The sequence below is a fragment of the Rhodotorula graminis genome, assembly GCF_001329695.1.
Source record: "Rhodotorula graminis WP1 unplaced genomic scaffold RHOBAscaffold_5, whole genome shotgun sequence".
Taxonomy (NCBI): Eukaryota; Fungi; Basidiomycota; class Microbotryomycetes; order Sporidiobolales; family Sporidiobolaceae; genus Rhodotorula; species Rhodotorula graminis.
In genome coordinates this window covers 732,081-757,378 of record NW_017264932.1, presented here as the reverse complement: position 1 = coordinate 757,378, position 25,298 = coordinate 732,081, and the positions used below count along the sequence as shown (strand labels likewise).

Here is a 25,298-nt window from a genome sequence, read left to right as displayed (position 1 = left end):
TGCGACGAGAGCGAGCGGTGGTCGACGTCGTCGAGCGAGAGGACGGTCGGCAACCAAGCTCTCTTCTCCCACACCTCAACCTCTACCAGTGCCGCCATGGTTGCCATCCCTGCAGAGCTCCTCAGCGGACTCGCACCGCCACGCCCCTCGCAGACCGTCTACCGCGAGGGTGAGCTCCCCTTCCTCGTCGTCCTCCCCCCCACTCCGAGCCCGCTCGGCTCCTCGCCACGCCCACCGTGCATGCAGCTGACTAGCGCATCACACAGAGTGTACCCAGTGCTTCGACACGCACGACCTCCCCGCCGGCATCGACGTCTGCCTCACCTGCTTCAACGGCGCCTGCTCGCCCCTCGGCAGCGTCAACGGCCACGGCCGCGCCCACTTCGACAAGTCGGGCCACCGCGTCGTCGTCAACATCCAACGCTGCAAGAAGCCTGCGAGTGAGAGGAGGCGCAGCAAGCGGGTGCGTCGGCTCGCTCTCTCCCTCACTCGCGCGCTGTGGCGGTGCCGACCGACTCGGCCACTGCACGCCGGCGCTGCGCAGGGAGGGAAGCTAACTGACTTTTGCACGTTCTACTCGATTCCAGGACTCGAACGAGCCGCCCGTCAAGAAGCTCGCGATCCGCGAGGAGGAGCCCGAGGAGGACAAGTTCGACTTCCTCACCGAGGTCCGCATGTACCAGGGCGAGCGCGCATCGGCCGAGTACCTCGTTGTCGACGAGGTGGACGACAAGGTGCGCCCCTCTTTCCCCTCTCTCGGTCCCACCAGTAGCGCAAGCTGACCCATTCGTCATGTCGCGCAGCTCAACGGCATCGTCGCGGCGGTCCTCAGCTCGATGTCGTCGGCGCAGAAGAGCGAGGTCAAGGCGTGGGAGGAGGAGATCGTGCCCTGTCAGCACACGCGCGACCTCGTCCAGCCCAAGTCCAAGAAGCTCGAGCCGTCTGGTGCGTCTCGCACGCTCCCTCTCCTCCTCGTCCTCTCGCCTGGTACAGCGGCTCACACGCCTCCCTTTCGCAGGTCTCGCCTCCTGTGCCGTCGAGGGCTGCGGCCTGACGTCCAACCTGTGGCTCTGCCTCGTGTGCGGCGCGCTCGGCTGTGGGCGGCAGCAGTTTGGCGGCGGCGGCGGCAACGGGCACGCGCTCAAGCACACGAGCGAGACGGGCCACGCGGTCGCCGTCAAGCAGGGCACGATCGAGCCTGATGGCTCTGCCGGTGCGTCACTCGCTCTCACACTCTCGTCGGGCTTCGACGACGCCGTGACGGGACCCCTGACTTGGCCTCTTCGCGCCGGGACACAGACGTCTACTGCTACGCCTGCGACGATGCTCGCGTCGACCCCGATATCGCCAAGCACCTGTCGACGTTCGGCATTGAGGTCGCGAGTCAGAAGAAGACGGAGAAGAGCATGACCGAGCTTGTGCGTCCCCTCGTCCACCCGGCCATCCTCGCTCCGCCCAGACTGACTCTTTCCTCCTCGTCCACAGCAAGTCGAGCAGAACCTGACGTTCGACTTTGCGATGACGGGCGCCGACGGCAAGGACCTCGAGCCGCTCGCCGGGCCCGGCTTGACCGGCCTCAAGAACCTCGGCAACAGGTGCGCCTGCTTCCTCTTCCCCCCATTGAGACGCCGTCCTGACGTTTCGCTCTCTCCCACAGCTGCTACATGGCGTCGTCGCTCCAGTCCCTCTTCTCGCTCCCGGCCTTCCAGGACCGGTACCTCACGTCGTTCGTCGTCCACACGGCGTCCTGCACCAACCCGTCGCCGGCCACGTGCTTCGAGTGCCAGATGTCCAAGGTCGCCGACGGCCTCCTGTCGGGTCGCTACGCCATCCCGCACGTGGCCGAGCCGTCCGACGCGCTCGCTGGCAACGACGTCGAGTCGTCGGGCCCGAGCGCCGCCAACGACGAGCGCGCGCAGTTCCAGGAGGGCATCAAGCCGTCCATGTTCAAGGCGCTCGTCGGCAAGGACCACGCTGAGTTCTCGACGATGCGTCAGCAGGACGCGGGCGAGTTTGTCGCGCACCTGCTCGAGTACATCCGGCGCGCGGCCAAGCAGCTCGGGACCGACGAGCCGACGGGCATCTTTGGCTTTGCCGTCGAGGAGCGCCTCGAGTGCCAGGAGTGCCACGGCGTGCGGTACAAGACCCAGACGCAGGAGCTCCTCCCGATCCCTGTCCCCGTCACGGTCAAGCCGCACGCCGAGTCGATGGACGTCGAGAGCGACGGCGAGACGCGCACGACGTACAAGCAGGACGACAAGCGCCAGGTCGAGTACGAGCCGGTCGAGCTCACGAGCTGCCTCGGCGACTTCACGAGCCCGGTCGAGATCGAGTACAGCTGCCCGCAGTGCGACAAGAAGGTGTCAGCCGTCAAGTGCGTCCCATTTTTCTCTCTCCTCGTCGACCGCATGTCCTGCACGAGCGGCCCCTGACCCCGCTGCGCGCCCACAGGTCGACCCGCTTCGCGACCTTCCCGGACGTCCTCCTCGTCAACGCGGCGCGGTTCCAGCTCGATGGCTGGGTCCCGCGCAAGGTCGACGTGCCGCTCATCGTGCCCGCGACGGGCCTCGACATGAGCCCGTACGTCGGCAAGGGCCTGCAAGAGGGCGAGAAGGAGCTGCCGCAGGACAAGGCCGGTGCGTCGTCTTGCTCCCTCTCTCTCCCTCTCTCCTCCTCTCTCTCCCAGTTAACACGAGCCTCTCCTGACGAGACGCACCCCGCAGATGCACCCGCCGAGTTCCAGTTCGACGCCGAGGCCATGACGCAGCTCACCGGCATGGGCTTCCCCGAGATCCGCGCCAAGCGCGCCCTCCTCGCCACCGGGCACAACGGCGCCGAGGTCGCCATGAACTGGCTCTTTGAGCACATGGAGGATGCCGGTGCGTCCCGTCCTCTCCTCTCGCGCTGCGCGTCCGGCCCCTGACTGTCGCCGCCCGTCCCTCTCCTCCTTCGCCCTCCCTCGCGCAGACATCGACGACCCGCTGCCCGCCGCTGCGCCTGCCGCCTCGAGTGGGCCCGACATCCCGGCCGACCAGATCGCCATGGTGTGCGACATGGGCTTCACGCCGGCCCAGGCGCGCAAAGCGCTCGGCGAGACGGGCGGCAGCATCGAGCGCGCCGTCGAGTGGCTCTTCTCGCACCCGGACGACGACGGCTCTGCGCCTGCCGCCGCATCGAGCGCCACGGCAGGCTCGAGCGGCACGACGCTGCCCGGGTCCAAGGACGTGCCGGCCAAGTACCGCCTCAAGGCGTTCATCTCGCACAAGGGCCCGTCGGTGCACTCGGGCCACTACGTCGCGCACGTGTGGACCGGGCAGGCGAGCGTCGGCGGCGTCGAGGGCAAGGGCGGGTGGGTCCTGTTCAACGACGAGAAGGTCGTGCGCGCCGACGAGGGCGAGCAGGCGGCCGACAAGCTCATGCCGCTCGCGTACGTCTACCTGTTTGAGCGCGTGCGGGACTAGGGCGCTCGTGTAGCCGAGACGTAGCCGAGACGGTGTGAATACGAGCATCTGTCGAGATGGATTCCCTCAAGGAGAGAGCGACTTGTGTGTCCCGCTTGAGCGCCAGCAGTTGAGGCGGCGAGGCGCACCTCGAGAGAGCGGCCACACTTTGACTCAGCTCCGGATCTCGCACCGCCGTCCAGCAGCACCAAACTCGAGCACAGTCAGCAGCCGAGCGCACCGCTACAGCCCCTCGCCGTCGTTGACGAACACCCTCCTCCTCCGCCTCCCCACCGCCAAACTCGCCGCCCCTCTCGCCCACCGGCCAGTACCAGCGCGACCATGCCACCCAAGGCCGACTTGAACAAGGCGGGCCACGAGCAGAGCGACTTTCCCTCGCTGTGCAACGTCTGCCTCGGCCCGAACCCGTGCGTCCTCCTCCTCATCAGTCGCGTGCTCCTCGAGGGCGACCTGGCTCACTGGCGGCTGTGCGCGCAGGTACATCCGCATGAGCAAGCAGCCTCTCGGCGCAGAATGCAAGGTCTGCACCCGTCCGTTCACCGTGAGCCGTCCTCTCCCCTCCTTCCCTCTCCTCGGCGCGACCCTCGAGCAACCCGCTGACCAAGCCTCGCCCCTCCCACAGGTCTTCAAGTGGCTGCCCGGCCAGGGTTCGCGGTACAAGAAGACCGAGATCTGCACCGTGTGCGCAAAGGCCAAGAACGTGTGCCAGACGTGCCTCCTCGACCTCCAGTTTGGCCTCCCGACCCAGGTCCGCGACACGGTCCTCGGCATCAAGACCAAGGCGCCGTCGAGCGACATCAACCGCGAGTACCACGCGCAGAACCGTGCGTCTCGAGTCTCGCCCTCTGCCTCTCGTCCACGTTCGTGCGCTGACCTCGAACTTGCCCCTCCTTCCCTCGTCTCGCTGCACCGTCACACCTTGCGCCGCCCTCTCGACCCTTCCCTCGTCGACTATGTCCCCCACCCTTCATCCCGCACGACCTCGCAGTCGAACGAGCGCAAGAAGAAGGCGCGACGGGCGAGTTCCAGTTCGGCAAGGCCGACAGCGCCGGCAAGGAGCTCCTCAAGCGCCTCGCCCGCCAGGACCCGTCGTACAAGCGCAACCGGCCCCACATCTGCTCGTTTTACGCCAAGGGCGCGTGCAACCGCGGCGACTCGTGCCCGTACCGCCACGAGCTGCCTGTCGAGAACGAGATGAGCCACCAGAACATCAAGGACCGATGTGCGCCTCGCCTTCCCACCCTCTCTCTGTACCCCGAGTGACTCGACGACGCGGCGGACTGACCCCCTCCTTGCACCCTCGCAGACCACGGCTCGAACGACCCGGTCGCCCGCAAGATCCTGTCGAAGCATGCCGGCGCGTCGGGCATGGCGCCGCCTGCAGACCAGGAGATTGTGCGTCCCCCTCTCACTCTCTCTGCGAAGGTCGTACCCGGCCGCACAGGGACTGTCGAGCCCTCGTCGCGTGCCCGCCAGCGGTCGAGCCTCGAGAGCCGCACTGACCCTCTCTCTCGCCCCGTCACAGACCTCGCTCTTCCTCACCGCACTCCCCGCCACCGCCACCGAGGACTCGATCCGAGATGCTCTCACGTCGGGCGCGGGCATCTCGTCGAGCAAGATCAAGTCGGTCGTGCTCGTCTCGTCGAGCAAGGTCAGCTTTGTCAACTTTACGAGCCGCGACGCGGCCGAGGACGCGGCGGCCAAGTGCAGCGTCGGGCTCAAAGTCGACAGCCACGAGGTCAAGGTGCAGTGGGGGCGGAGCAGGCCCAAGAAGGGCGGTGCGGGCGCCGTCAAGGCGGCACCGGCGGCGGTTGTCAGCGAGCGCGAGATCGAGTCGTCGGGCCAGTGAGCCCGGCTCGTGTTCGGCTCTCTCTCGTGAGCTTTGTACCCGTCCAGTCATTCCTCATCCACGTTGTGCACTCTGCGGGCCTCGGAGCTGCGAGAGTCGCTGCCGAAGAAGAGAGAGAGCGACCGGGGCGTTTCGAGGGGGGTCCGACCGCCTCGGCGGTGCGGGTCGCGCGCTTCCGCGTCGCCGGTCTTCAGAGAGCTTGTTGCGCCGAGCCACTGCGCTTACGAGGGCGCGCAGCGGCGCAGGTTCGGCCCGCAAGAAAGGCGCCGGCGGTCGGTGCGATTTGCTCCCCGCGCCCGCGCGCGCCAGCTGCCGAGGGTCGTCGCTCCTCGCTCCCTCTCTCTCTCTCTCTCATCTTCCTCGCACTTGCTGCGAGTACTGCTACAGCACACGGCAAGCCTCCATCGTCGCGCCCACCCGTCTCAGTCGCCGCCACACCCGCTCCTCGTCGTCCGCTCTCCCCTCCTCTCGCACCCTCTCGCTCTTCGACCATGGTCAACGCACCGCCGCAGCAGTTCAAGAAGTTCGATGTCGAGGACAAGCTCGCTCAGCTGTCCATGGCGACCAAGATCAAGCTACTCGGCGGCAAGGTGCGCTCCCTCTTTCCTCCTCCTCCTCTGAGCCGAGCGACCTCTTACGACCCTCCCTCTACAGGACTTCTGGACGTTCGAGGACTCGCTCGACGAGGGTGTTCCTTCCTTGCGCACGTCGGACGGCCCCAACGGCGTGCGGGGGCGCAACTTCTTCAACGGCGTCCCGTCGTCCTGCTTCCCGTGCGGCACCGGCCTCGCCGCCTCGTTCGACAAGGGCATGATGCACCGTGTCGGCCAGGCCTTGGGCGACGAGTGTCGCGCAAAGAGCGCGCACGTCCTCCTCGGCCCGACCGTCAACATCCAGCGCTCGCCCCTGGGCGGCCGAGGGTTCGAGAGCTACAGCGAGGACCCTCTGCTGTCGGGCCTGCGTGCGTCCTCCTTTCTCTCACTCGTGACGACGTGCCGCAGATCAGCATACTGACGCCCGTCGTCCCCCTCCAGTCGCGGCCGAGTACATCAACGGCCTCCAGGCCAAGGGCGTCGCGGCCTGCATCAAGCACTTTGTCGCCAACGACCAGGAGTTCGAGCGCTTCTCCGCCGACAGTGCGTCCACGGCCCGTCTCCTCCCCTCGTTCGCCGTCTCTGACTGTGCCCTCTCGTCTTCCCCGTCCTCCTCTCTCTTCAGGCGTCGTCTCGCAACGCGCTCTTCGCGAGATCTACCTCGAGCCGTTCCGCCTCGCCGTCAAGCACTCGAACCCGAAGGCGTTCATGACGAGCTACAACCGCCTCAACGGCAAGCACTGCTCGGAGAACAAGGAGCTCCTCGACGGCATCTTGCGCGGCGAGTGGGGCTGGGACGGCCTCGTCATGTCCGACTGGATGGGCGTCTACTCGGTCGACGAGTCGGTCAAGGCCGGCCTCGACGTCGAAATGCCGGGACCGCCCGTCATGCGCGGCAGCACCGTCAACCGGGCGTTCGGCGCGGGCAAGCTCGCGGGCGAGGACATCGACGACCGCGTGCGCAACATCCTCCACCTCCTCAACTTTGCCATCGACTCGAGCATCCCGTTCTACGCCGGCGAGGACAAGGTCGACACGCCCGAGCTGCGCGCCCTCCTGCGCGAGGCGGCCGCCAACGCGACCGTCCTTCTCAAGAACGACTCGGGCCTCCTCCCGCTCAGCGCCGCGTCGACCAAGGGCAAGAAGATTGCCGTCATCGGCACCAACGCCAAGGTCGCCTACCCGTCGGGCGGCGGCAGTGCGTCGCTCGCGCCGAGCTGGCTCGTGTCGGCGCTCGACGGCATCACGGCCGCCGCCGACGAGGTCGGTGCGTCGGTCGACTACGCCGTCGGCGTCGCCGCGTTCCGCTACGTTCCGCTCCTCGACCCGTACCTCACGCACCCGACGAGCGGCAAGCAGGGCGCGCTCGTCGAGTTCTACAACGGCAAGCCCGACGGCCAGTGGTTCAAGAGCGCCGAGGTGCCCAAGGCGACCAAGCCCGACTTTGCGCTCGACACCGACACGTCCCTGTGCTTCATGATCGACGGCGTGCCCTGGGAGAAGCTGGACAGGCACGTTCGCGCTCGTGTACGTCGACCTTCCCCTCGCGATTTCTCTCCTTCTTCCCTCCCTTCCTCCGACCCCAAGGCCCTTTCCACCTGAGCAGCCATCCTGACACTCTATCCACCTGCAGTACGCCGCGACCTTCACGCCCGACACGTCCGGCAAGTGGACGTTCGGCCTCGGCTCGATCGGCGCCTCGCAGCTCTTCCTGGACGGCAAGCCCATCATCGAGAACGTCGAGTCGTACAAGCCGGGCGAACTCTTCTTCAACATGGGCTCGCAGGAGGTCCGAGGCGAGGTCGAGCTCGAGGCGGGCAAGGCGTACCAGCTCGAGCTGCACGGCTACGTCGACCCGTCGTCGCTCGGCGCGTCGCCGTTCACCTTCTCGTCGTCGTTCCGCATCGGCGGCTTCCCGACCGTCGTGCCCGAGACGGCGCGCAATGAGGCGGCCGACCTCGCGAGCAAGAGCGACCTCGCGATCGTTGTTGTCGGCACGAACCCGGACTGGGAGTCGGAGGGGTTCGACCGCAAGACGATGAGGTGCGCCGACTCTCTCGCCGACTCTCTCTCCCTCTCTCTTTCGCTACCGAAAGCGGATCCTGACGTCTCTCTCTCTCTCGTTCCCGCAGGATCCCTGGCGAGTCGGACGAGCTCGTGCGCGCCGTCCTCGCCGCCAACAAGAACACGATCGTCGTCAATCAGAGCGGCACGCCCGTCGAGTTCCCGTGGGTCGACGACGCGGCGACGGTCGTCCAGACCTTCTTCGGCGGCAACGAGCTCGGCAACGGCCTCGCCGACGTCCTGTTCGGCAAGGTCAACCCGTCGGGCAAGCTCCCGCTCACGTTCCCGTACGTCCGCCTCTCTCTTTCTCTCTCGCCTCTCTAGGCTCGCGCACTTGATGGAAAACTGACTCGGTCCGCCTCGCCCTGCCCTGCAGGGTCCGCCTCGAGGACAACCCGTCCTTCAACTCGTTCGGCATCACGTCCGACACGCCGGGCAAGGTCGTCTACAGCGAGGGCATCTACGTCGGCTACCGCCACTACGGCCGCGCCAAGCTCGCACCGGCGTTCCCGTTCGGCCACGGCCTGTCGTACACGTCGTTCGAGTTCAAGTCGCTCTCGACGTCGGCCGTGTCGGACGAGGGCGACCTCACCGTCTCGTTCGAGGTCAAGAACACGGGCAAGGTCGACGGTGCCGAGGTTGCGCAGGTCTACGTCGCCGCGCCGGTCGAGGGCCGCATCACGTCTCCCGTCAAGGAGCTCAAGGCGTTTGAGAAGGTCGTCCTCAAGGCTGGCGAGGGCAAGACGGTCGAGGTCAAGCTGTCGCGCGAGGCGTTCTCGTACTACGACGAGCGGTACGGCAAGTTCGTCGCGCCCAAGGGCGTGTACGAGGTCCGGGTCGCGACGTCGTCGAGCGAGAAGGACGTCAAGCTGCGGGCGTCGGTCGAGGTCGTCAAGGAGATCCGGTGGAGCGGTCTGTAGTTCTGCTGCACGTAGAGTCTGTCGAGTCGGGAACTGCAGTACAGGGTTTCCGCATCGCGCGTTCGAAGAAGCTCGGAGGGAAAGGCGAGACTCGACCAGCGTCGGGGCCTGCGACGGCTCCTCGCCTTTGGCCTGACCTCTCGCCGCTCCAGCTCGCTCGCAGTCCTTGCTGCTGCTGCCTGCGCTCTCGCGGGCCCCGACCGCCCTGTCCAGCCGCCAGCACCAACCGCCGCGACCTCGCGCGCCGGCCTTCCCCACCCTCTTCAATCGCGCCGACCCGCTCAAACAACCCGGCCCGTCATGGAGGACGACGCCCTGGCACCCTCATCTGCCAGCCCCAGGGCCTCCGAGCATGGCGACGAGCTCCTGCCACCACCTCCCGCTCCTCTCACGACCCTCAGCGGCCGTGCCTTCAAGGTTCCCAACAAGATCGCGTAAGTCCCCTCCCTCTGGCCTGCCCTGATCCCGTACGGCAGACGAACACGACCCTGACCTGTCTGCGCATGCCCACAGCTGCCTGGGCTGCAGGACGATCAAGGTCAAGTGCCGCCTCCCCGACGGCTCGGCACCCTCGGGCGACTTGGACAAGGACGAGGGCAAGTGCGCGCGCTGTATCCGCCTCAAGCTCCCGTGCGAGTACAAGAGCGCGCCCAGGCGAGGTCGCAAGCCCAAGGACCGCTCGCTCGGCACCGGCGCCGGCGCCGCACCGCCGTCGAGCAGCGCCGCAGCACCACCTTTCCTCCCCACCTCCGCCAGCCTACCCGACCCGCACCCCGTCAGCAGGGCCATGTACAGCCTTCCTCCACCGTCCGGCGTTGCGTCCGACCCGAGCGCCCACGTCCACGCCCTCCCTTCCTTCCCATCCTCTTCCACGGCCTCGACGTCGAGCGTCCCTCTTCCTCCGACATGGCCCCTCCCTCCTCCTCCTCTTCCGAGCGCGCCTCTCGCCTCGCCGCACCTCGGCTACCCGCACACGTCGCCGTTCGGCAGCTACGCCCAGCCGTCACTGGCCCCGCAGCCGCCGTCGTGGCCCGCACCGCGCGCGAGCCAGGCGCACAGCTCGCCGGCCCTGTCGGCGCACGCGCAGCCGTCACCCGCATCGCTCGCCGGCTCGACGACCGAGCCGGCGCAGACGATGCTGTCGCTCGCCGAGGCGGCCGACGTCAAGAGCTCGAGCTTCACCTCGAACCGGCCGTCGCTCCTTCACGGGCTCGGCAAGGGCAAGAAGCCTGCGCCCAAGATGCCTGATCCAGTCGACATGCGTGCGTCCACCGGTTCTCGTCGTCTCTGGAGCGGGACGGGAAGGACGGGCCGACACTGACTCTCCCTCGACGGTCACCTCTTTCCCTCCTTCCTCCTCGGCATCTTTCCCCTCACCCTTGAACCCCTCATCCTTCCTCTCCTCGCCACTGTACATCTCTTTCCCTCCTACTCGACGGACTCGGCCCCCTCGACTGCCTCGTCACGACCCGGTCGACGCAGACGTCCTTACGGCTCTCGAAGCCGAGCAGCTCTTCCAGCTCTTCCACACGCAGCTCAACTGCTTCATCGTCCTGTTCGACGCACACCTGCACACCGCCGACTACGGTCCGTCCCCTCTCACCCTTTTCTTTGTCGTCGACACCTCGCTCACGGACCTCCTCGACCCCGCAGTCCGGACCACGTCTACCGTCCTGTTCACCGCCATCCTCACCGCGTCGGCCAAGTTCTTCCGCCCCGACCTGTACCCTCAGCTCCTCGCGAGCGCGCAGCAACTCGTCACGCGGGCCATGGGCGGCGACGGCGACCCGGAAATCGGTCTGCTCCAGTCGCTTCTGATCCTCACGTACTGGTGAGCCCCTACCCTCTCTCTCCGACTCCTTCCCTCTCCTGTCTTCGATCTGACCTGACGAACACGCTTTGCGCGCAGGAAGGAGCCGTTCGACACGAGCGCGTGGCTCCGGGTCGGCTACGCGATCAGGCTCGGTGCGCATTGGCTCCTCTCTTCCTCCCTCCCACCACCTGCCGGTACCCGAGAGCTGACCTTCTCTGGAGCGCAGGGTATCAGCTCGGCCTGCATCACAAGCGACGGCATCCGCTGCCCGAGAACGAGCACGAGGCTCGCGTCATGCTCGACCGCGAGCGCACCTGGATCGTCCTCATCTGCAACGACAAGTCCGTCCTCCTCTCTCGCAGTCGACGGCTCTCCTGCCACATGGTCGAGGACTGACGCTCGCCGCACCCGCAGTTCGTACAAGCTCGAAGACTCGACCTACGAGACGCGCATGATCCCGTCTCCCGACGTCGACATCGACGCGTGGCTGGAAGAGACGCGCCGGTACAACGTTCGCGACGACAACGAGCAGGCCGTCTCGATCTCGCTCGTCCAGATCTACCCGCTCTTCCGCACAATCGCGTCGGCGCCCACCCGGTCGGTCGCGAGCTCGCTCGCGTCGCACATCGACGGGCTCCTCGCCGAGATGCACTCTAAATATCTCGACCCGAGCTGTGCGTCCCCTCCTCTTCTCTCTATCAGGCGGCGTCGAGTCGTCGACTGACTTGGTCTCTTTTTCCCTGAGCAGCTCGCGTCTACCAGAGCTTCACGCCGGCTTGCGCGCACAAGGCCCGCTTCCACTGGCGCTCGGCGCGCTTCGAGCTGGCCATGGCGTGTCTGCTCGTCGCCGGCGTCTCGGACCAGCTCGTGCTCGTCAACTTCATGGCGCGCGCGAGCGACCTCGTCGAGTGCTTCGAGGAGGCGGTTCGGTGCGTCCCCTCTCTCGCCCTCTCTCGTCCCGTCTCCGCCATGCGTCCTCGGTACTGACTCTTGCACGAGCAGTGAGGGCATCTTGCGCTACATGCAGGACACGATTGCCGTCCGCATGCTCGCCGCCGGCGAATGCCTCGGCAAGGTCTTCTCGCAAGCGAGCCCGTCGCTCCAGGCGAGCATCGTCGGCTACATCTCTCGCAGTGCGTCTCTCGGTCTCTCTGCAAGTCTACTCGTTCGCGACTGACCCTCTCCTGCGCCACAGTCTACGTCGCCGCCTCGCGCGCCAAGGAGGGCAACGAGGACTCGGCGCCCGCCTTCATCGCCCGCCTGTACAAGGCCGTGTTGCGCGCGCTTCATCCCGCAGGTGTTCCGCCGACGAGGCCGGCGTCGCCCGGCTCGAGCGCGCAGCAGGGCGAGAGCGCGCTCGGCGTCTTCCAGCAGCTCGACGGCTTGCAGTCCGAGATCTGGACGGGCCTCGACTCGCTCGTGGCGGACCTCAACCGCGACAACCAGTACTGGTGCGTCTGCCTCGTTCTCTCTGCCGTGCATCGAGTCGGGCCGGGCACTGACTGTCCTTGCCTCGTTCCTCCGCACCTTCCCCTTGCCCTCTCACCCCCTTCCACCTCCCGCCTTCCGCCTCGTCGCGCACATGCAGGGACTCGCTCAACTCGGCGCAGACCAACTCGAGCTGGGCCTGGCTCGACTCGATGCTCCTCCAGCCGCCGCAGGACGGGGCTGGCGCGCCCTCCTGAGTTGGCGCGCGCGCTTCTCTTTCGTAGCGGCAGTACCTCGTGCATCGAGAGAGCGTTTGCGTGCATGTGTTGCGCCGTGAGAGAGCTGCGCAGAGCTGTCGCAGTGGGCGAGAGGAAGCGCTCGAACCTCCCACCCGAGGTCTCGGCCGATCCAGAATGACGCCGCGCCGGCCGCCGGTGGTGGACCTCTCCCTCTCTCCCACCACCTCTCGCGCTCACAGGCTGGGCTGCTGCTATGTCTCCTCGGCAGCAGGTCATCCGTGTCGGCATCGTCGGGTGCGGCGAGGTCGCCCAGGTCCGTCCTCGTCCCTTCATCTCCCCGCACCTCCCACTCGAGCTTCGAGGCGTCGCAGCAGAGCCGTGCAGCCGGAATCGTGGCACAGGAGTCTGATGGAACAGGTCTGTACAGCGTGCTGACCAGCTCGCACTCGCAGACGACCCACCTCCCGACTCTCGCCCTCCTCAACCACCTCTACTCGGTGCACGCGCTGTGTGACGTCTCGCCAGGGTTCCTCGGCCATTGTGCCGCCAAGTTCGGCATCAGCAGGACCTACAGCGACTAGTGAGCCGCTCTCGCTCTGTCGTTCTGAGCCACCCCGAGCTGACTCTCCGCGCGCATCGCAGCCGCGACCTCGTCAACGACCCCGAGGTCGACCTCGTCATGATCCTCACTGCCGACGAGTACCATGCATCCATCGCTGTCGCGGCGAGCGACGCCGGCAAGGCCGTCTTCATCGAGAAGCCGATGGCGCTCACCGCCGACGATGCCGACCTGATCATCGACGCCGAGAAGCGGAACCAGACGTGCATGTTCGTCGGCTACATGCGCCGCTACGCTGCGGCGTACGAGCGCATGAAGGAGGAGGTCGCGAGCATCGGCGACATTCGCTACGCCACCGTGCGCGACATCATCGGGTCCGTGCGTGCACTTTCTCTGCCTCGTCTCGTCGTCGACGGAACGAGACCCTGACGACGCCCTGTCGCGCGCAGAATCACCTCTTTGTCTCGGAGAGCGGCACATTTCCCGCCACGTTCGGCGACTTTCCTGCCGACGCCAACGACGACCGCGTCGCACGCGGTCGGGCCATCGCGCAACAGGCGCTGTCGCCGGCACAAGCTTCGAACGCTCGCGACGTGTCGACCTACCGGCTCCTTGGCAGCCTTGGCTCGCACGACCTGTCGGCCATGCGCGAGCTACTCGGCATGCCCAAGCGCTGCATCGCCGCGAGTCGGGCCCAGGGCGACGGCCCGCCGTTCATCATAGCGCTGTTCGAGTTTCATGGCTTCACGTGCACGTACGAGACGGGCATCGACGACGTCGCCGACTTTGACGCCCACATCGAGGTCATTGGGCAGCACAAGCGCGTCAAGATCAAGTACGACACGGTGCGTCCCTCTCTCTCTCCCTCTCAAGCGAGCCCTCCCTCCTCTTGTTCGCCGGCTCCGCGGTCAGCCCGAGCACGTTCTCCCGGACGGTCTCGTCGACGCGCGCACACGACTGACGGCGCCATTCTCTCGCGCGCAGCCGTACGTCAAGGGCCTTCCTATCTGCGTCGAGGTCAAGGAGCGCGACTCGACGGGCGCGTACGTCGAGCGCACGATCCGCCCGACGTACAAGGACGCCTACACGCTCGAGCTCGAGAGCCTGCACGCCTCGTTGACGCAGGGCGCGCCGGTCAAGACGACGCCGAGCGATGCGAAGGAGGACTTGAGCATCTTTGCGATGGTGATGGGGGCGCTCGTCAATTGAAGAGTGCTACAGTACGCCTGCGGCCGTCTCTAAAGTGCAAGCTGAGAGTGAGAGAACCGGTCTCGTGAATTCTGAGAGATCTACGAGCACCGCCTCACTTCCTCATCACCCTCCCCCCTCCCCTTGTCCTCCTCCCCCACCTGGCCCGCACCATGTCGACCCAGCTCTCCGACGAGCAGATCATCGCGGCCTTTCACGTCTTCTGCCGCGACGCACTCGCCCAGGCTCGAGCCGAGGGCTTGCTCGACGACGGCGACCTCGAGCAGGCTGGTGAGCCCCCCCTTGGTGTCGCTGCCTGCGCGAGCATGCTACTGACCTACCTGCGCACACAGACGTCGACGTCCAGGTCGCTGGCCCTGCCCTCGCCCTCTTCTTCGCGGCCCTTGGAGCTCGCGGCTCGCCGCCTTCCATCTCGTCGCCCGATGCCGCCTTCTCGCTCACGACCGACAACTGCCCCGACACGTTCCGCAACGCCTTCTCGCTGTGGCAGCGCACGGTCGAGCCGGTGCAAGGGTTCTCGTCGACGGCGCGGCACGACCTCGCCCTGCTGCTGTGCGAGAAGGAGGTCAAGTCGAGCCCGCTGCGGCTCGACGTCGCCCGTATCGCCGCCGACTTGAAGGGCATTGCCCTCGAGATCCTTCAGGTGCGCTCGACGACCTCCCTCGACTCAGTCACAAGCCGCTCACCCGCCCTGTCCCCCCTCGCCGCAGCGCCGCTCCTTCCAGATGCGCTTCCGCCACGACCTGCAGGCCGCGCTCGACACGTCGATCCGCCCTCGCACCAGTACCGACAGCGATCGACCACACGCCGCGTACGAGCCGCCGCCGATGTACTACGAGGGCGAGCCGACGCCCGACACGAAGCGCGCGCACGCGCACCTCGCCCAACACGACGCGCCCGAGGCCAACGCCGATGCGGCCGCCGACGGCGAGGGCCTCGCGCTCATCCGCGAGACGCTGTACGCCGCCCTCGGCGATGTCATGGTCGAGACGCCGGCCATCCTGTCGATGCTCGCTCGAGGCGCCGACTACGCCCCGCAAGCGTTCTTTGCCTCGACCGCGTTGGCCATCCTCGACGTCGCCTTGACCCGGGTCGACGAGCACGGCGTCCGACCTGTCCACATGGGCCATGGTTCGCCAACTCGCATCGGCTTGAGGGACACACCTCGTGAGCACCACCTTCCCTGCCCTCGCTTGCCCCTCCCTCGCCGCCCAAACTGACTATGTACCCTCCCACAGCCTATCTTCGACCTCTACTCGGCGGCCTCGTCGAGCTCTCGCAGGCGAGTCGGGCGCTACAGGACGAGGACGACGCGCGAGCGGTGCGCGAGGCGACCGAGGGCGTCGAGCAGCTCACGCCGCCGAGGCTCGACCAGCTCCGCGAGCGGCTCGTGCAGGGCGTCGGCGCGACCGAGGAGGAGGACGTGCAGGTGCAGGCGATCGCGAACGGCGTCAACCAGCTCGCTCTCGGTGCGTCCCTTGCTCTCTGTCTCGCTCTCGTTCTCAGGGTGCGGCTCTCGTCGACTGCGACTGACTCTCTCGCGCGTTCTGCAGGCATGTCGTCGCTGCCGGCGTTCCGCGAGCGGCAAGCCCAGGCGCTGCAGGTCCTGGTCGCCATCACCGCCATGTGAGCCCGAGGAGGAGAAGGAGCGCGAGTCGAGGGAGGGACAGAGTCGAGGATGGCCCGTTTGTGCCCATGTTGTCGTCTAGCCTGCCATGTCAATCGAGTCTCGTTCCTCCTCGAGATTGGATGTGCAATTGCACAGGTTCTGAGCGAGAGACAGGTGGAGCCCTCCGTCCGCGGAGAACAACGGAAGTGGCCTCTCCCCAGCCACCATGAGCGCACCGGCTGCCGACCTGCCGACTGGCGGAGGAGCTAGCTCGCCCGAGTCGACGACGGCGTCCAAGGGCAAGCGCAAGGCCAACGGCGACGACGACGAGTGGGCCGGAGGAGGAGGAGCGGAGGGAGGCGACGCCGCCAGCAAGAAGCGCCGCAACCGCAAGGTGCGCTGCCGTGGCCGTGGTCCCTGTCTAGCAGGGCTGCACTGACTCTCTCGACCCCCGCAGCCCGTCACCTGTGCGCGTGAGCCGCCGTCTCGCTCTCCCCCCTCATCCTCACCGTTCCCCCACTGACGCCCGACTCGCCCGCCTCTCCCTCGTCCAACGCTCGCAGAATGCCGTCGAAGGTGCGTCTACTCTCTCCCTGTACCGCTCTACGCGCACCGCTCACCCTTTGTTCTCCCGCCAACAGGAAGCTCAAGTGCGACCGCGGCTACCCTTGTGAGCCCCTTCCTGCGACTGTCAACGCTCGAGGCAGGACCAGCGGCTGAGTCTCGTTCCTTTTGCAGGTGGGGCATGCCGTGACCGCCAGGAGGGGCACCTGTGCGAGTGGGAGGGCGCCATCCGTCTGCCGCAACCGTGCGTCCCGAACTCTCTCAACTCGACTCGTCGGCGCCGCCTTCTCCCCCTGCTTACCTCTCTCCTTCCTCCTCACAGGCACCTCACGCGCGACGCCGAGGCGCAGGAGCTCCGCGTCCAGCTCGACCGCCTCGAGCAGCTCATCGGCGGCATCACGGGCGCGGCGGGAGCGGCGGCAGGAGGGACGCCGCGCGAGGGCGGCGCGCTCAGCGGCGTCGCAGAGGAGAACGCGGCAGAAGCACTCGGACTACTCGCGGTGCGTCCTCGTCCCTCGACCACTGGCAGGGCGAGCGAGACGAGACTGACTGAGTGTCCTCGAGCAGGCCAACACGAGCACCGACGGCGAGCGCAAGAGCGTCGCCGTGTCGGCAGCGCACCGCGCGCACATTCTCGCTGTCGCACCGACCGTCCAGCACCTCGTCCAGCTCCTGCCGCCAAAGCGCGAGGTGCGTCGTCTCTCCCTACTTCTCGTTCAAGGTGGCCTGACCTGACGCGCCTCGACCGTCCCGCAGCTCGATGCCCTCATCATGCACTTCCTCTCGAGCGAGCTCAGCTTCTTCCCCATCGTGCACGAGCCGTCGTTCCGCGCGAGGGTCCACGAGGCCCAGTACGCGACGCTCGCCGGCCAGCCGATGCTCCTCGCCCTGTTTTTCGCCATCGCGACCCTCGAGATGGGGTGGCAGCTCACCGAGGTCGGCATCGCCAAGAAGGCGAGGACCGACAAGGAGCTCGCCGCCAAGAGGTTCTTCGAGTCGTCGATGGAGGCGCTCAGAATGGGAGGGTGCGTCCCGCTCTCTCTCTCTCTCTCTCTTATATGCGACGAACTCTCGCATTCTCAGTGACTCACTCTCCTCTCTCCTCGTCTTGCAGGTACATGGAGGCGCCCAACCTCGACGTCGTTCGCACGCTGCTCACGCTGCACCGGTACGCCGAGCAGCAGAGCGACGCGCGCACGAGCAGCTTGCTCAGCCAGGCCGTCCTCGCCGCCCAACTCGTCGGCCTCAACCGCGAGCCGAGCACGGCCGGCGTCGTCCTGTCGCACATCGAGGTCGAGGAGCGGCGTCGCCTGTGGCGCATCATCATCTGCCTCGACTGGCTCGACACGTCGGGCCGGCCGTGCCTCGTCACGCACTCGCAGTTCGACACGCGCGAGCCGACCAACGCGTTCGACGCCAACATCACCGACGACGGCGTCCTCGCGAGCGCCCAGTTCGACTTTACGCCGAGCCTGTACACGGTCACGCTCACGCAGCTGGCCTACGTCGGTCATTCGATCAAGGAGTACATTTACGCCGTCAAGGCGCCGTCGCTCCCGACATGGAAGGTCATCGTCGACCAGAACGCGACGCTCGCGCGCCTCAAGGCGAGCCTGCCCGTCCTCAAGCTCGACGGCGACAGCGTCGTGCCGCTCGAGGCCAAGAACTTTGCGACCGACCGCCTGCGTGTGTTCCTCCACATGGCCGTCCTCCAGCTTGTCGTCCGCCTCAACAGGCCGTTGTGCGTCCCCTCCTTCTCTCCCACTGCGTCGCGAGGGAGCCGTCCTGACCTTGGTCGCCTTTTTTTTTTTTGCCACAGCCTGTCGCGCGGGTTCGCCGACCAGCGCCTCGCCGAGGGTCGCCTCGCCTGCATCAACGCCGCGTACGTCGCTCCTTCCTCCCTCTAAGCAGCATGCGCCGGCCCTGACAAGGTTCCCTCGCACCGCAGGCACGGCCTCATGTCGCTGTGGCTCGGCTACCCGGACTCGCACGCCATGTCGCGCTTCCACGTCCCGCTCTTCCACTGCCTCAACGGCCTCGTCATTGCCGCCCTCGACCTGTTCCAGGACCCGCTCGGCGCGCACGCCGACAAGCACCGCCGCCTCGTCGCGCGCGTCTCGATGCGCCTCGAGGCGCGCGACCACAAGAGCGACCTCGTCGTCGAGGTGCTCGGCATCGTCGAGGCCCTGCAGCGCCACTCGCTCACGAGCGACCTCGGCGGCGAGCGTACGTCTCTGTCGTTCTTCGCCCTCCCTTCCTCTCGCGCACGAGCCCCGCCTAACCTTCCTCTCGTCCCGTGCACAGACCTCCCCGCCTTCGACTACGGCCCGCTCTCGCCCAGCACCGTCTTCAGCCGGTCGCTCCCGCTCGCGCTCACGGCCGACCCGTTCGTGCCCTTTGCGCGCGCCGAGCGCGAGCGCGTCGCCGCCTCGTTGGCGGCGGGCGGCGACGAGGCGGCGAGCACGGCGGCGGCGCAGGGCGAGCTCGCCGGCCTGTGGGACGCGCTCGCCGACGAGTACGGCGCCGTGTACGCTGCGCCCGACGCGAGAGAGTGGGGCGAACTCGTGAGGGCGCAGCAGAGCGGCGGCAAGCCGTGGGAGGCTGGCGTCGACATCCTCGCGTGAGCTGGAGGAGGAGGGGCGGGGGTGCGGGTTCCGGGCTCTCTCGGAGGCGCGAGCGAGCGTAGCTCGAGCTGTGAATTTATGTCTCTTTGTTGCTCGACGTGCCAGCGAGACGTCGCGAGCCAGAGAGAAAAAGCAGCATGCGCCGAAAGAGCCTCGGAGCCGGAGCGAGCCTTGCATTCGTCGCTCGCCTTGCGCCACGTCTCCTTGAGCAGTTCTCGCCGAGCAAGGCCCACCGTGTTCTCGTTCTCTAGCTGTCTGGCTCGCGTCGTCGTCGCAGTGAACGGACATGCGCGAGGGCGAAACAGGACTAGATACAGAGCCCGGACAACATCCGACCGCACGCGAGATGAGGGACGAGGAGATGAGGGAGGGGGGGGGGGGGGGGGAAAGCTAGGAGGTGAAAGTAAGGGTAGCCGCAGGTGGTACAGGACTAGGAGCGAGAGATGGAGGAGAGTGATGGAGACTAAGGGGATGAGGGGCAAGGAGGGAGGGGCGGGAGGGGAGGTCCGAGCGGGCTGAGGCGACGAGGGCCGTTCACCAACGAGGCGGCGGCGCACGGAGGTAGTACCTGCACGAGAGGGCGCATTGGTCAGTCACCGCGTGCACGAGAGAGGCAGGGGCGAGACGAGAGAGGGGACGCACTCCTTGGTCGTGCCGCTGCCCTGGCTCTTCTCGACGCAGATGGCAAACTGGATCTCGCCCGTCGCCGTGTCGTAGTCGGCCATGGCGTAGTTGCGGCGGCCCATGACCGTGTTGCTCTTGGGCTTGGAGCCGTCCGTCTGGGGCGAGAGAGGAGCGTGAGCAGGCTGGCGCGAGAGGAGGAAGGGCGAGAGAGAGAGAGAGGGGAAAGGAGGGACGTACGTCCTCGGTGAAGACGGGAATGAGCTCCTCCTCCGTGTCGCAGTAGTGCAGCGTCTGCATGCGTGCTCAAGATCAGTCGTGTTCGACGAGAAGGATGCAAGGGCGCAGAGAGGAGAGGGAGACGCACCTTGTGCCTCTTGGCGCCGAGCTTGGAGACGAGCCAGATGACGGGCGGCGGCGGCGGCGTGTTGACAATGGCCGACGAGATGAACTGGAGCATCCACTTGGGGTCCATGCTCGGCTCGAGCTTCTTCTTCGAGTAGAACTGCGGCGGCGGCGGCGAGTCAGGGTTCTCGGTCGACGGCGACGAGAAGCTGGGGCGAGAGCGGGACGCACCTTCGAGTTGGCCGTCGCGTGGACGTCGCCCGAGCAGAACGTGATGCGCAGGTGCTTGTCGACCGCCATCTTCTGGTACCGCTCGATGAGCCAATTGCGCTCCTTCTTGTGGTCGCCCTGCGAGGATGAGGGGCGAGCGTCAGAAAGGCGCTCAACACCTGCTACGTCGCCTCGCTAGACGTGCGAGTCGAGGCGACGAGAGCGAGAGAGAGGCCACCGACGCACAGCGCAAGGGTGGTCGGCCAAGTCGTCCTTAAGCTCCGCCTCACTGCAGGACGTCGAGCTCGTCAGTCCTCGCCGCGCTCGAGCACGACGACGCAGAGAGAGAGAGAGAGAGATGCGCGGGACGCACGCGTTGAACTTGTTGACGGCCGACGGCATGAGCTTCATCTTGGCGAGGACCGACATGGGGTTGAACTTGGACTCGAGGAGGTTCTCGAGGGCGACCATGCGCGGGTACGCGATCGGGACACCTGCAGCGGTACCGAGGTGGTCAGTGCCTGCCCCGGAAGAGGGAGAAAGAAAAGGAGGAGGAGGAAGAGGGACGCACCGAGGAGGACGATGAGGTGCTCGACGCCCTGCGGCAGCGCGTACACGGCCTTCTCGAGGCGCTCGTACGTCACCTTGCTCGCGAGCTGGTCGAACCTGCGCTCAGAGCGCCAGTCGACCATGACGAGGTACATCTTGGGGCCGAGGTACGACAGGAACGAGTGGTTCGGGTACGGGATGAAGGCGCCCTCGCCGCCGATGATGAGCGACTTGGACGGGTGCGTGTTGACGGTCGGGATCCCGACGGCCGACTCGGGGCTCGTGCCGTCCAGCTCGTCGACGATGAACACTGTGCGACAAGGAGAGGCCTGGAGTGAGCGCCCTGACTTTAGAAAGGAGGTCCGTGCGAGGGCGCGCACGACGTCGAGGACGCACTCTGGAACAGGAGGAACCACTTGTAGCCGTACGAGCCGATGTTGCTGAACACGGGCGACTCCTGCAGGTCGTCAGGGTAGGATCCGAATCCGCTGCGAGGGAGGAGAAGGGGGAAGGTCAGGCTGCCCGTCCTTCTCGCGACGCGACTTGGGGAGAGGACTCGGTCACGTACTCGCTGCAGGAGGGAATGACAGGGTCAGTGGTGGCTCTGATGAGAGCGAGAGAGGAAGAGGGGCGCACATCATGTCGTGGTCGTCGAGCATGTTGAGCATGGGGATCTTGCCGACCGCGATGCCGAACGCGCCGCCGCGGAACCACGCGCAGTACCTGTCCCTCGGTCGTGCGTCAGGCGACGCTCGAGGACCGTATCGGAAGGAGGAGGGAACGAGGCCGGGACGCACGCGTTGAAGAAGAAGCGGTCGAGCGCAAACTTCATCTCGTCGGTGAAGGGCGCCGCGATCTTCTTGCTCACGTCCGTCTCGTTGATCCAGGGCGCGATCTCGGGCTCGCGCGTGAGCGGGTCGTTGTAGATCTGGTCGCCACCACCGACCATGACGTGCTGCAGAGGGCGAGAGAGCGAGAGAGAAGCCGAGTCAGGACATGGACCCAGGTCTTGCGGCGACACGAGCGCCCGGGACGTGACGAGGCTGAGGAGAGAGCGAGGACGCACGATGGGCTTCTGCTCGTGCTTGCGCAGGACGTCGCGCCACAGCGGGTCGGGCCCGTTGAACGCCTCGGTGTCGACGCCGCCCGAGAAGCCGTTGCTGCGCGCACGGACAAAGCCGGGTCAGGGGGCATGCTCTTCTGCTCGTCTAGGGTCGGCGAGACGAGGACGTACCACGAGTGGTACATGACGCGGAACTCCTGGTCAAATGCGGGCACCCAGAACGAGTTCTCCTGGCCGTTCTGCGGGCGGAACGAGGGCAAGTGAGCGCTCGAGCCTCGCTGATCGAGACGCAGGCCAAGAGACAGAGAAAGGCGGACGCACGTTGACCGAGTAGAAGATCTCCTCCTCCCTCTCGCCGAGCGGGATCTCGAGCTTCCAGCGCCAGAACGTCTGGCCGCCGGCGAGCGAGTAGTACGTGTAGATCGGGTCGGCGAGAATGCGCAGCGAGTGGACGCCCTCCTCGGTGCCCGTGTGCGGGTCGGGCCTCGGGGCGTCGGCCGGGCCGAGCTGCAGGCTCGCGAGCTTGTCGACGAGCTGGCCCGCGGTCGCGTCCCACTGGACCGACAGGGTCGGCTTGGTCGAGTAGTCCGAGCCGGCGTCGGTCGTGACGAGCATGGCGAATCCGTGCCACACGTTGTTGACGGTCGTGTCGTAGCGGAGCATGAGGTTGGTCCTGCCGGCAAGAAAAGGGGACGCGTCAGTCTCTCGAGTCTTTGCGAGCGAGACCCACCTCGTCTCGGTCGCCAACTAGACGTCGGCCGGCACCCTCTCGCCGCTCCTCCGCCTGACCTCGAGACCTTTGTTGCAGGACCGAGAGGGAGAGAGAGGCCGGGACGCACATGAGCTTGAGGTGAGGGCGCATCGGGCCGTGCGGGTGGCGGTCGAGCGGCTCTGCGATCGGGAACGAGCCGTTGCCCGGCTGGGGTCCCGGGATCTCGTCCTGGTTGACGACGGTGGCCGGCGGGCGGTAGGTGCCGCCGACCGACTCGTACGCGCCGGCGTGCGAGTCGTCGGCGTGCGCGGGCGGGTTGACCTGCTCGCGGAGGGCGTCGCGGTCGGCGAGGGGCTCGGTCGCGGCGAGTCCGAGCTTGCCGTCGAGGCCGGCGAGGCGCTGCTGACGCTCGGCGAGGCGGCGGGCGTGGAATCCTGGAGGAGGCGGGTTGATTGACGAGGAGGGGAGGGGCAAGGGACGAGGATCAGCGGCGGGTCTCTGTGGAGGCTGATTGGGGGAGAGTGTGCGCACCTGGTTCATCCATGGTGAACGAGTGCTAGGCTGGTGGTTTGAAGAGCGAGACCCAGAAGAGGGGATGAGAGCGGGCGATGAAGATCGGGCAGAGACGAGGTCGTGGTGGTGGGCGACGACGGCAACGGCGAGGCGGGCTTGGACGACGGCGACAGCAAGGTCGAGGTCGGTGCAAGGGCTCGACGACTCGAACGAGGACAAGGAGCGAGAGCTGGCTGCACCGAGGTCGTCCAAGCCTCTGAGGCCGAGTCGGATCAACCGGGAACCTCGCACCTCTGCCCGGCACCGCTCTGCTTAGCTTGTCCAGCTCTCGATAGCCTCTCTCAGTCGAAGGAGCGAGCGCCGCGTTCCCTGCGCCATGCCCCGCCCGCGCGTCCTCGTCGTCGGCGCCGGCTCGTCTGGCCTCGCCGCCGTCCAGCAGTCGCTCCTCGCAGGCCTCGAGCCCACCTGCATCGAAGCCAGGCCCGGCGTTGGTGGAGCATGGCGGTACGACCCAGAGCCGGGCACGCCACGCGCACACTGGTCCGACGACGGCTGGCTCGCGCTCGAGTCGCCCAACGAGTCGACCTACCGTGGACCGCCGCCGCCGAGCCCGATGTACTCGACCCTGCGCACCAACGTGCCCACGAGCCTCATGCAGTACCGCGGCCGACCTTTCCCGTCGAACGTCGTCCGTCCTCGCTCTCCCCTTTCCGCCTCGCACCGGCGCCGTCGACCACTTCTGACTTTCCCTCGACACCTACAGGGCCTCTTTGCGCACCATCAGCAAGTTCAAAACTACCTCGAGGACTTTAGCGCCTCGCTGCGCCCCTACATCCGCTTCAACACGCGCGTCACGACGATCCGCCACACCCTCCCCTCGGACCCTCGTCCCTCGTCCGGGTCGCGGCGCTGGTTCGCCTCGTTGCGCTCGACCCACGAGAACGACGACACGCTCGACGAGACGGCCCAGTTCGACGCCGTGTTCGTCGCCAACGGGCACTACTCGCGGCCGTACCTGCCCTGGATCGACGGCTTGCGCTCCTTTCCCGGCGAGATCTCGCACGCTCGATGGTACCGCGACGCAGAACAGTTCAAGGACAAGGTCTGTCGCCTACCTTTTCTTTTCCCATCGTCGACGGCGAGCGCGCGCGCTGTGTCCAGGGCGAATCTGACTGACCCGCTCCTCGACCTCCCGCAGACGGTCCTCGTCATTGGCAACTCGGCGTCGGGCTACGACATCACGCGCGAGCTCGCCTCGAGCATCCACGCTCGTCGGCTCGCCGACCCGGCTGCGGCGCTGCCCAGGATCTACCAGTCGGCGCGCTCGCCGGCGGCACTCGGGATCCCGTGGGACGCGCCCGACGCGCCCGAGTACTCGAACGAGGTGCGCGAGGTGCCGCCCATCAAGCGCGTCGAGGCGAGTCGCATCGAGTTTGAGAACGGCGTGGTCGTCGAGGACGTCGACACGATGTGCGTCGTCGTCTCTCCCCTCGCTCGAGCCCTTTGGTTCGCCGACCTGACACTCCTCCCGCCCGCAGCATGTTCGCCACGGGCTACTACTTCAGCTTCCCGTTCCTGTCGCCGGCGCACGAGCCGTTCAAGTCGCACCCGATCACGTACTCGCCGACGCCGTCGGGCGAGCGCGGCGCGCCGTCCGGCGCCGAGGGCGGTATCCGCATGCACGGCCTCGACGACCGCTTCCTGTTCCTCCTCGCCGACCCGACCATGGCGTTCCTCGCCCTCCCGTACCTCGTGCGTCGCCCCTCTTCCTCTCCCCCTCCCCCCTCCCCTCTCGTCCCGCCTCACGCGCACTGACCCCCTCCCTCCTTCCTCGCGCCCCACCGGCAGACCATCCCCTTCCCCCTCGCGCAAACCCAAGCGCGCCTCGCCGCCCTCCATTTCGCCCACTCGCCGCTCCTCCCGCGCCCGCTCACGTTCGCGCCCGACCCGTCGTGCGCCGACCCGCTCACCGGGCGCGAGGACGGCGCGCCAGAGAGCCGCGGACCCGTGACGTGGGCTGAGCCGAGGGGGAGGCAGTACGATGTCATGGATCGGTTGATGAGGGAGAGTGGGGATGTTGGACGGGCGGAGGGACGAGGTGCGGGAGAGGGAGAGCGGGAGGAGGAGAAGGAGGGCGAGGGGGAGAAGGGCGGGCTTACGGGTGAGAGGGCGGTGTTTGGGCTCACGAGCAAGGCGGAGCGGGACCTGCGCATCGGCGCCAAGGCGCTCAGGAAGGCGGTGCTCGGGTATTGAGGGCGGCGGTGGGCGAGCGAGGGGACGGCCGGCGGCGAGACGCGCTCGAGGCTGGGTCGGCGAGCGAGGGGTGCGAGGGTCGGCGCGCAGCGGCACATCT

The 25,298-nt window shown here is 67.1% G+C and overlaps 8 protein-coding genes across 8 annotated transcripts; 7 read left to right on the top strand and 1 right to left on the bottom strand.

Annotated features, from left to right (window-relative positions):
* Positions 1-96: 96 nt before the first annotated feature.
* RHOBADRAFT_35647 (uncharacterized protein) lies at positions 97-3,521 on the top strand (the record flags this gene model as incomplete). The annotated part of the gene is made up of 12 exons (XM_018413291.1): positions 97-169; positions 267-463; positions 588-734; positions 804-945; positions 1,019-1,213; positions 1,300-1,418; positions 1,486-1,595; positions 1,658-2,186; positions 2,232-2,374; positions 2,452-2,636; positions 2,724-2,879; positions 2,968-3,521. The coding sequence occupies 12 exons, from the start codon at positions 97-99 to the stop codon at positions 3,459-3,461; spliced, it is 2,490 nt and encodes an 829-aa protein (XP_018271924.1). The 3' UTR covers positions 3,462-3,521.
* A 261-nt stretch (positions 3,522-3,782) lies between these two features.
* Positions 3,783-5,385, top strand: RHOBADRAFT_35644 (uncharacterized protein; the record flags this gene model as incomplete). The annotated part of the gene is made up of 6 exons (XM_018413290.1): positions 3,783-3,868; positions 3,939-4,002; positions 4,084-4,285; positions 4,450-4,683; positions 4,768-4,856; positions 4,987-5,385. 6 exons carry the CDS (start codon positions 3,783-3,785, stop codon positions 5,308-5,310), a joined length of 999 nt encoding a protein of 332 aa, XP_018271923.1. The 3' UTR covers positions 5,311-5,385.
* A 416-nt stretch (positions 5,386-5,801) lies between these two features.
* Positions 5,802-8,944, top strand: RHOBADRAFT_35640 (glycoside hydrolase family 3 protein; the record flags this gene model as incomplete). Its single annotated transcript, XM_018413289.1, has 7 exons — positions 5,802-5,900; positions 5,965-6,271; positions 6,345-6,446; positions 6,529-7,430; positions 7,537-7,946; positions 8,036-8,254; positions 8,344-8,944. 7 exons carry the CDS (start codon positions 5,802-5,804, stop codon positions 8,885-8,887), a joined length of 2,583 nt encoding a protein of 860 aa, XP_018271922.1. The 3' UTR covers positions 8,888-8,944.
* A 3,652-nt stretch (positions 8,945-12,596) lies between these two features.
* Positions 12,597-14,151, top strand: RHOBADRAFT_66296 (uncharacterized protein). Its single transcript, XM_018418927.1, has 5 exons — positions 12,597-12,680; positions 12,820-12,947; positions 13,010-13,304; positions 13,376-13,771; positions 13,911-14,151. The coding sequence occupies exons 1-5, from the start codon at positions 12,621-12,623 to the stop codon at positions 14,133-14,135; spliced, it is 1,104 nt and encodes a 367-aa protein (XP_018271921.1). The 5' UTR covers positions 12,597-12,620; the 3' UTR covers positions 14,136-14,151.
* A 136-nt stretch (positions 14,152-14,287) lies between these two features.
* On the top strand, positions 14,288-15,875 carry RHOBADRAFT_52887 (uncharacterized protein; the record flags this gene model as incomplete). Its single annotated transcript, XM_018416560.1, has 5 exons — positions 14,288-14,405; positions 14,468-14,778; positions 14,846-15,302; positions 15,374-15,604; positions 15,689-15,875. The coding sequence occupies 5 exons, from the start codon at positions 14,288-14,290 to the stop codon at positions 15,763-15,765; spliced, it is 1,194 nt and encodes a 397-aa protein (XP_018271920.1). The 3' UTR covers positions 15,766-15,875.
* A 95-nt stretch (positions 15,876-15,970) lies between these two features.
* On the top strand, positions 15,971-19,027 carry RHOBADRAFT_52886 (uncharacterized protein; the record flags this gene model as incomplete). Its single annotated transcript, XM_018416559.1, has 12 exons — positions 15,971-16,138; positions 16,202-16,217; positions 16,308-16,320; positions 16,386-16,414; positions 16,483-16,552; positions 16,631-16,808; positions 16,876-16,998; positions 17,065-17,333; positions 17,423-18,049; positions 18,128-18,190; positions 18,257-18,534; positions 18,613-19,027. The coding sequence occupies 12 exons, from the start codon at positions 15,971-15,973 to the stop codon at positions 18,930-18,932; spliced, it is 2,154 nt and encodes a 717-aa protein (XP_018271919.1). The 3' UTR covers positions 18,933-19,027.
* Positions 19,028-19,303: 276 nt separating this feature from the next.
* On the bottom strand, positions 19,304-22,335 carry RHOBADRAFT_35635 (uncharacterized protein; the record flags this gene model as incomplete). Its single annotated transcript, XM_018413288.1, has 14 exons — positions 19,304-19,500; positions 19,575-19,711; positions 19,794-19,847; positions 19,921-20,058; positions 20,130-20,246; positions 20,355-20,397; positions 20,482-20,602; positions 20,680-20,967; positions 21,054-21,148; positions 21,294-21,380; positions 21,455-21,612; positions 21,724-21,817; positions 21,892-21,959; positions 22,042-22,335. The coding sequence occupies 14 exons, from the start codon at positions 22,333-22,335 to the stop codon at positions 19,467-19,469; spliced, it is 1,728 nt and encodes a 575-aa protein (XP_018271918.1). The 3' UTR covers positions 19,304-19,466.
* Positions 22,336-23,248: 913 nt separating this feature from the next.
* On the top strand, positions 23,249-25,198 carry RHOBADRAFT_52884 (uncharacterized protein; the record flags this gene model as incomplete). The annotated part of the gene is made up of 6 exons (XM_018416558.1): positions 23,249-23,633; positions 23,709-24,047; positions 24,144-24,415; positions 24,484-24,697; positions 24,794-24,999; positions 25,135-25,198. The coding sequence occupies exons 1-6, from the start codon at positions 23,322-23,324 to the stop codon at positions 25,196-25,198; spliced, it is 1,407 nt and encodes a 468-aa protein (XP_018271917.1). The 5' UTR covers positions 23,249-23,321.
* Positions 25,199-25,298: the final 100 nt, after the last annotated feature.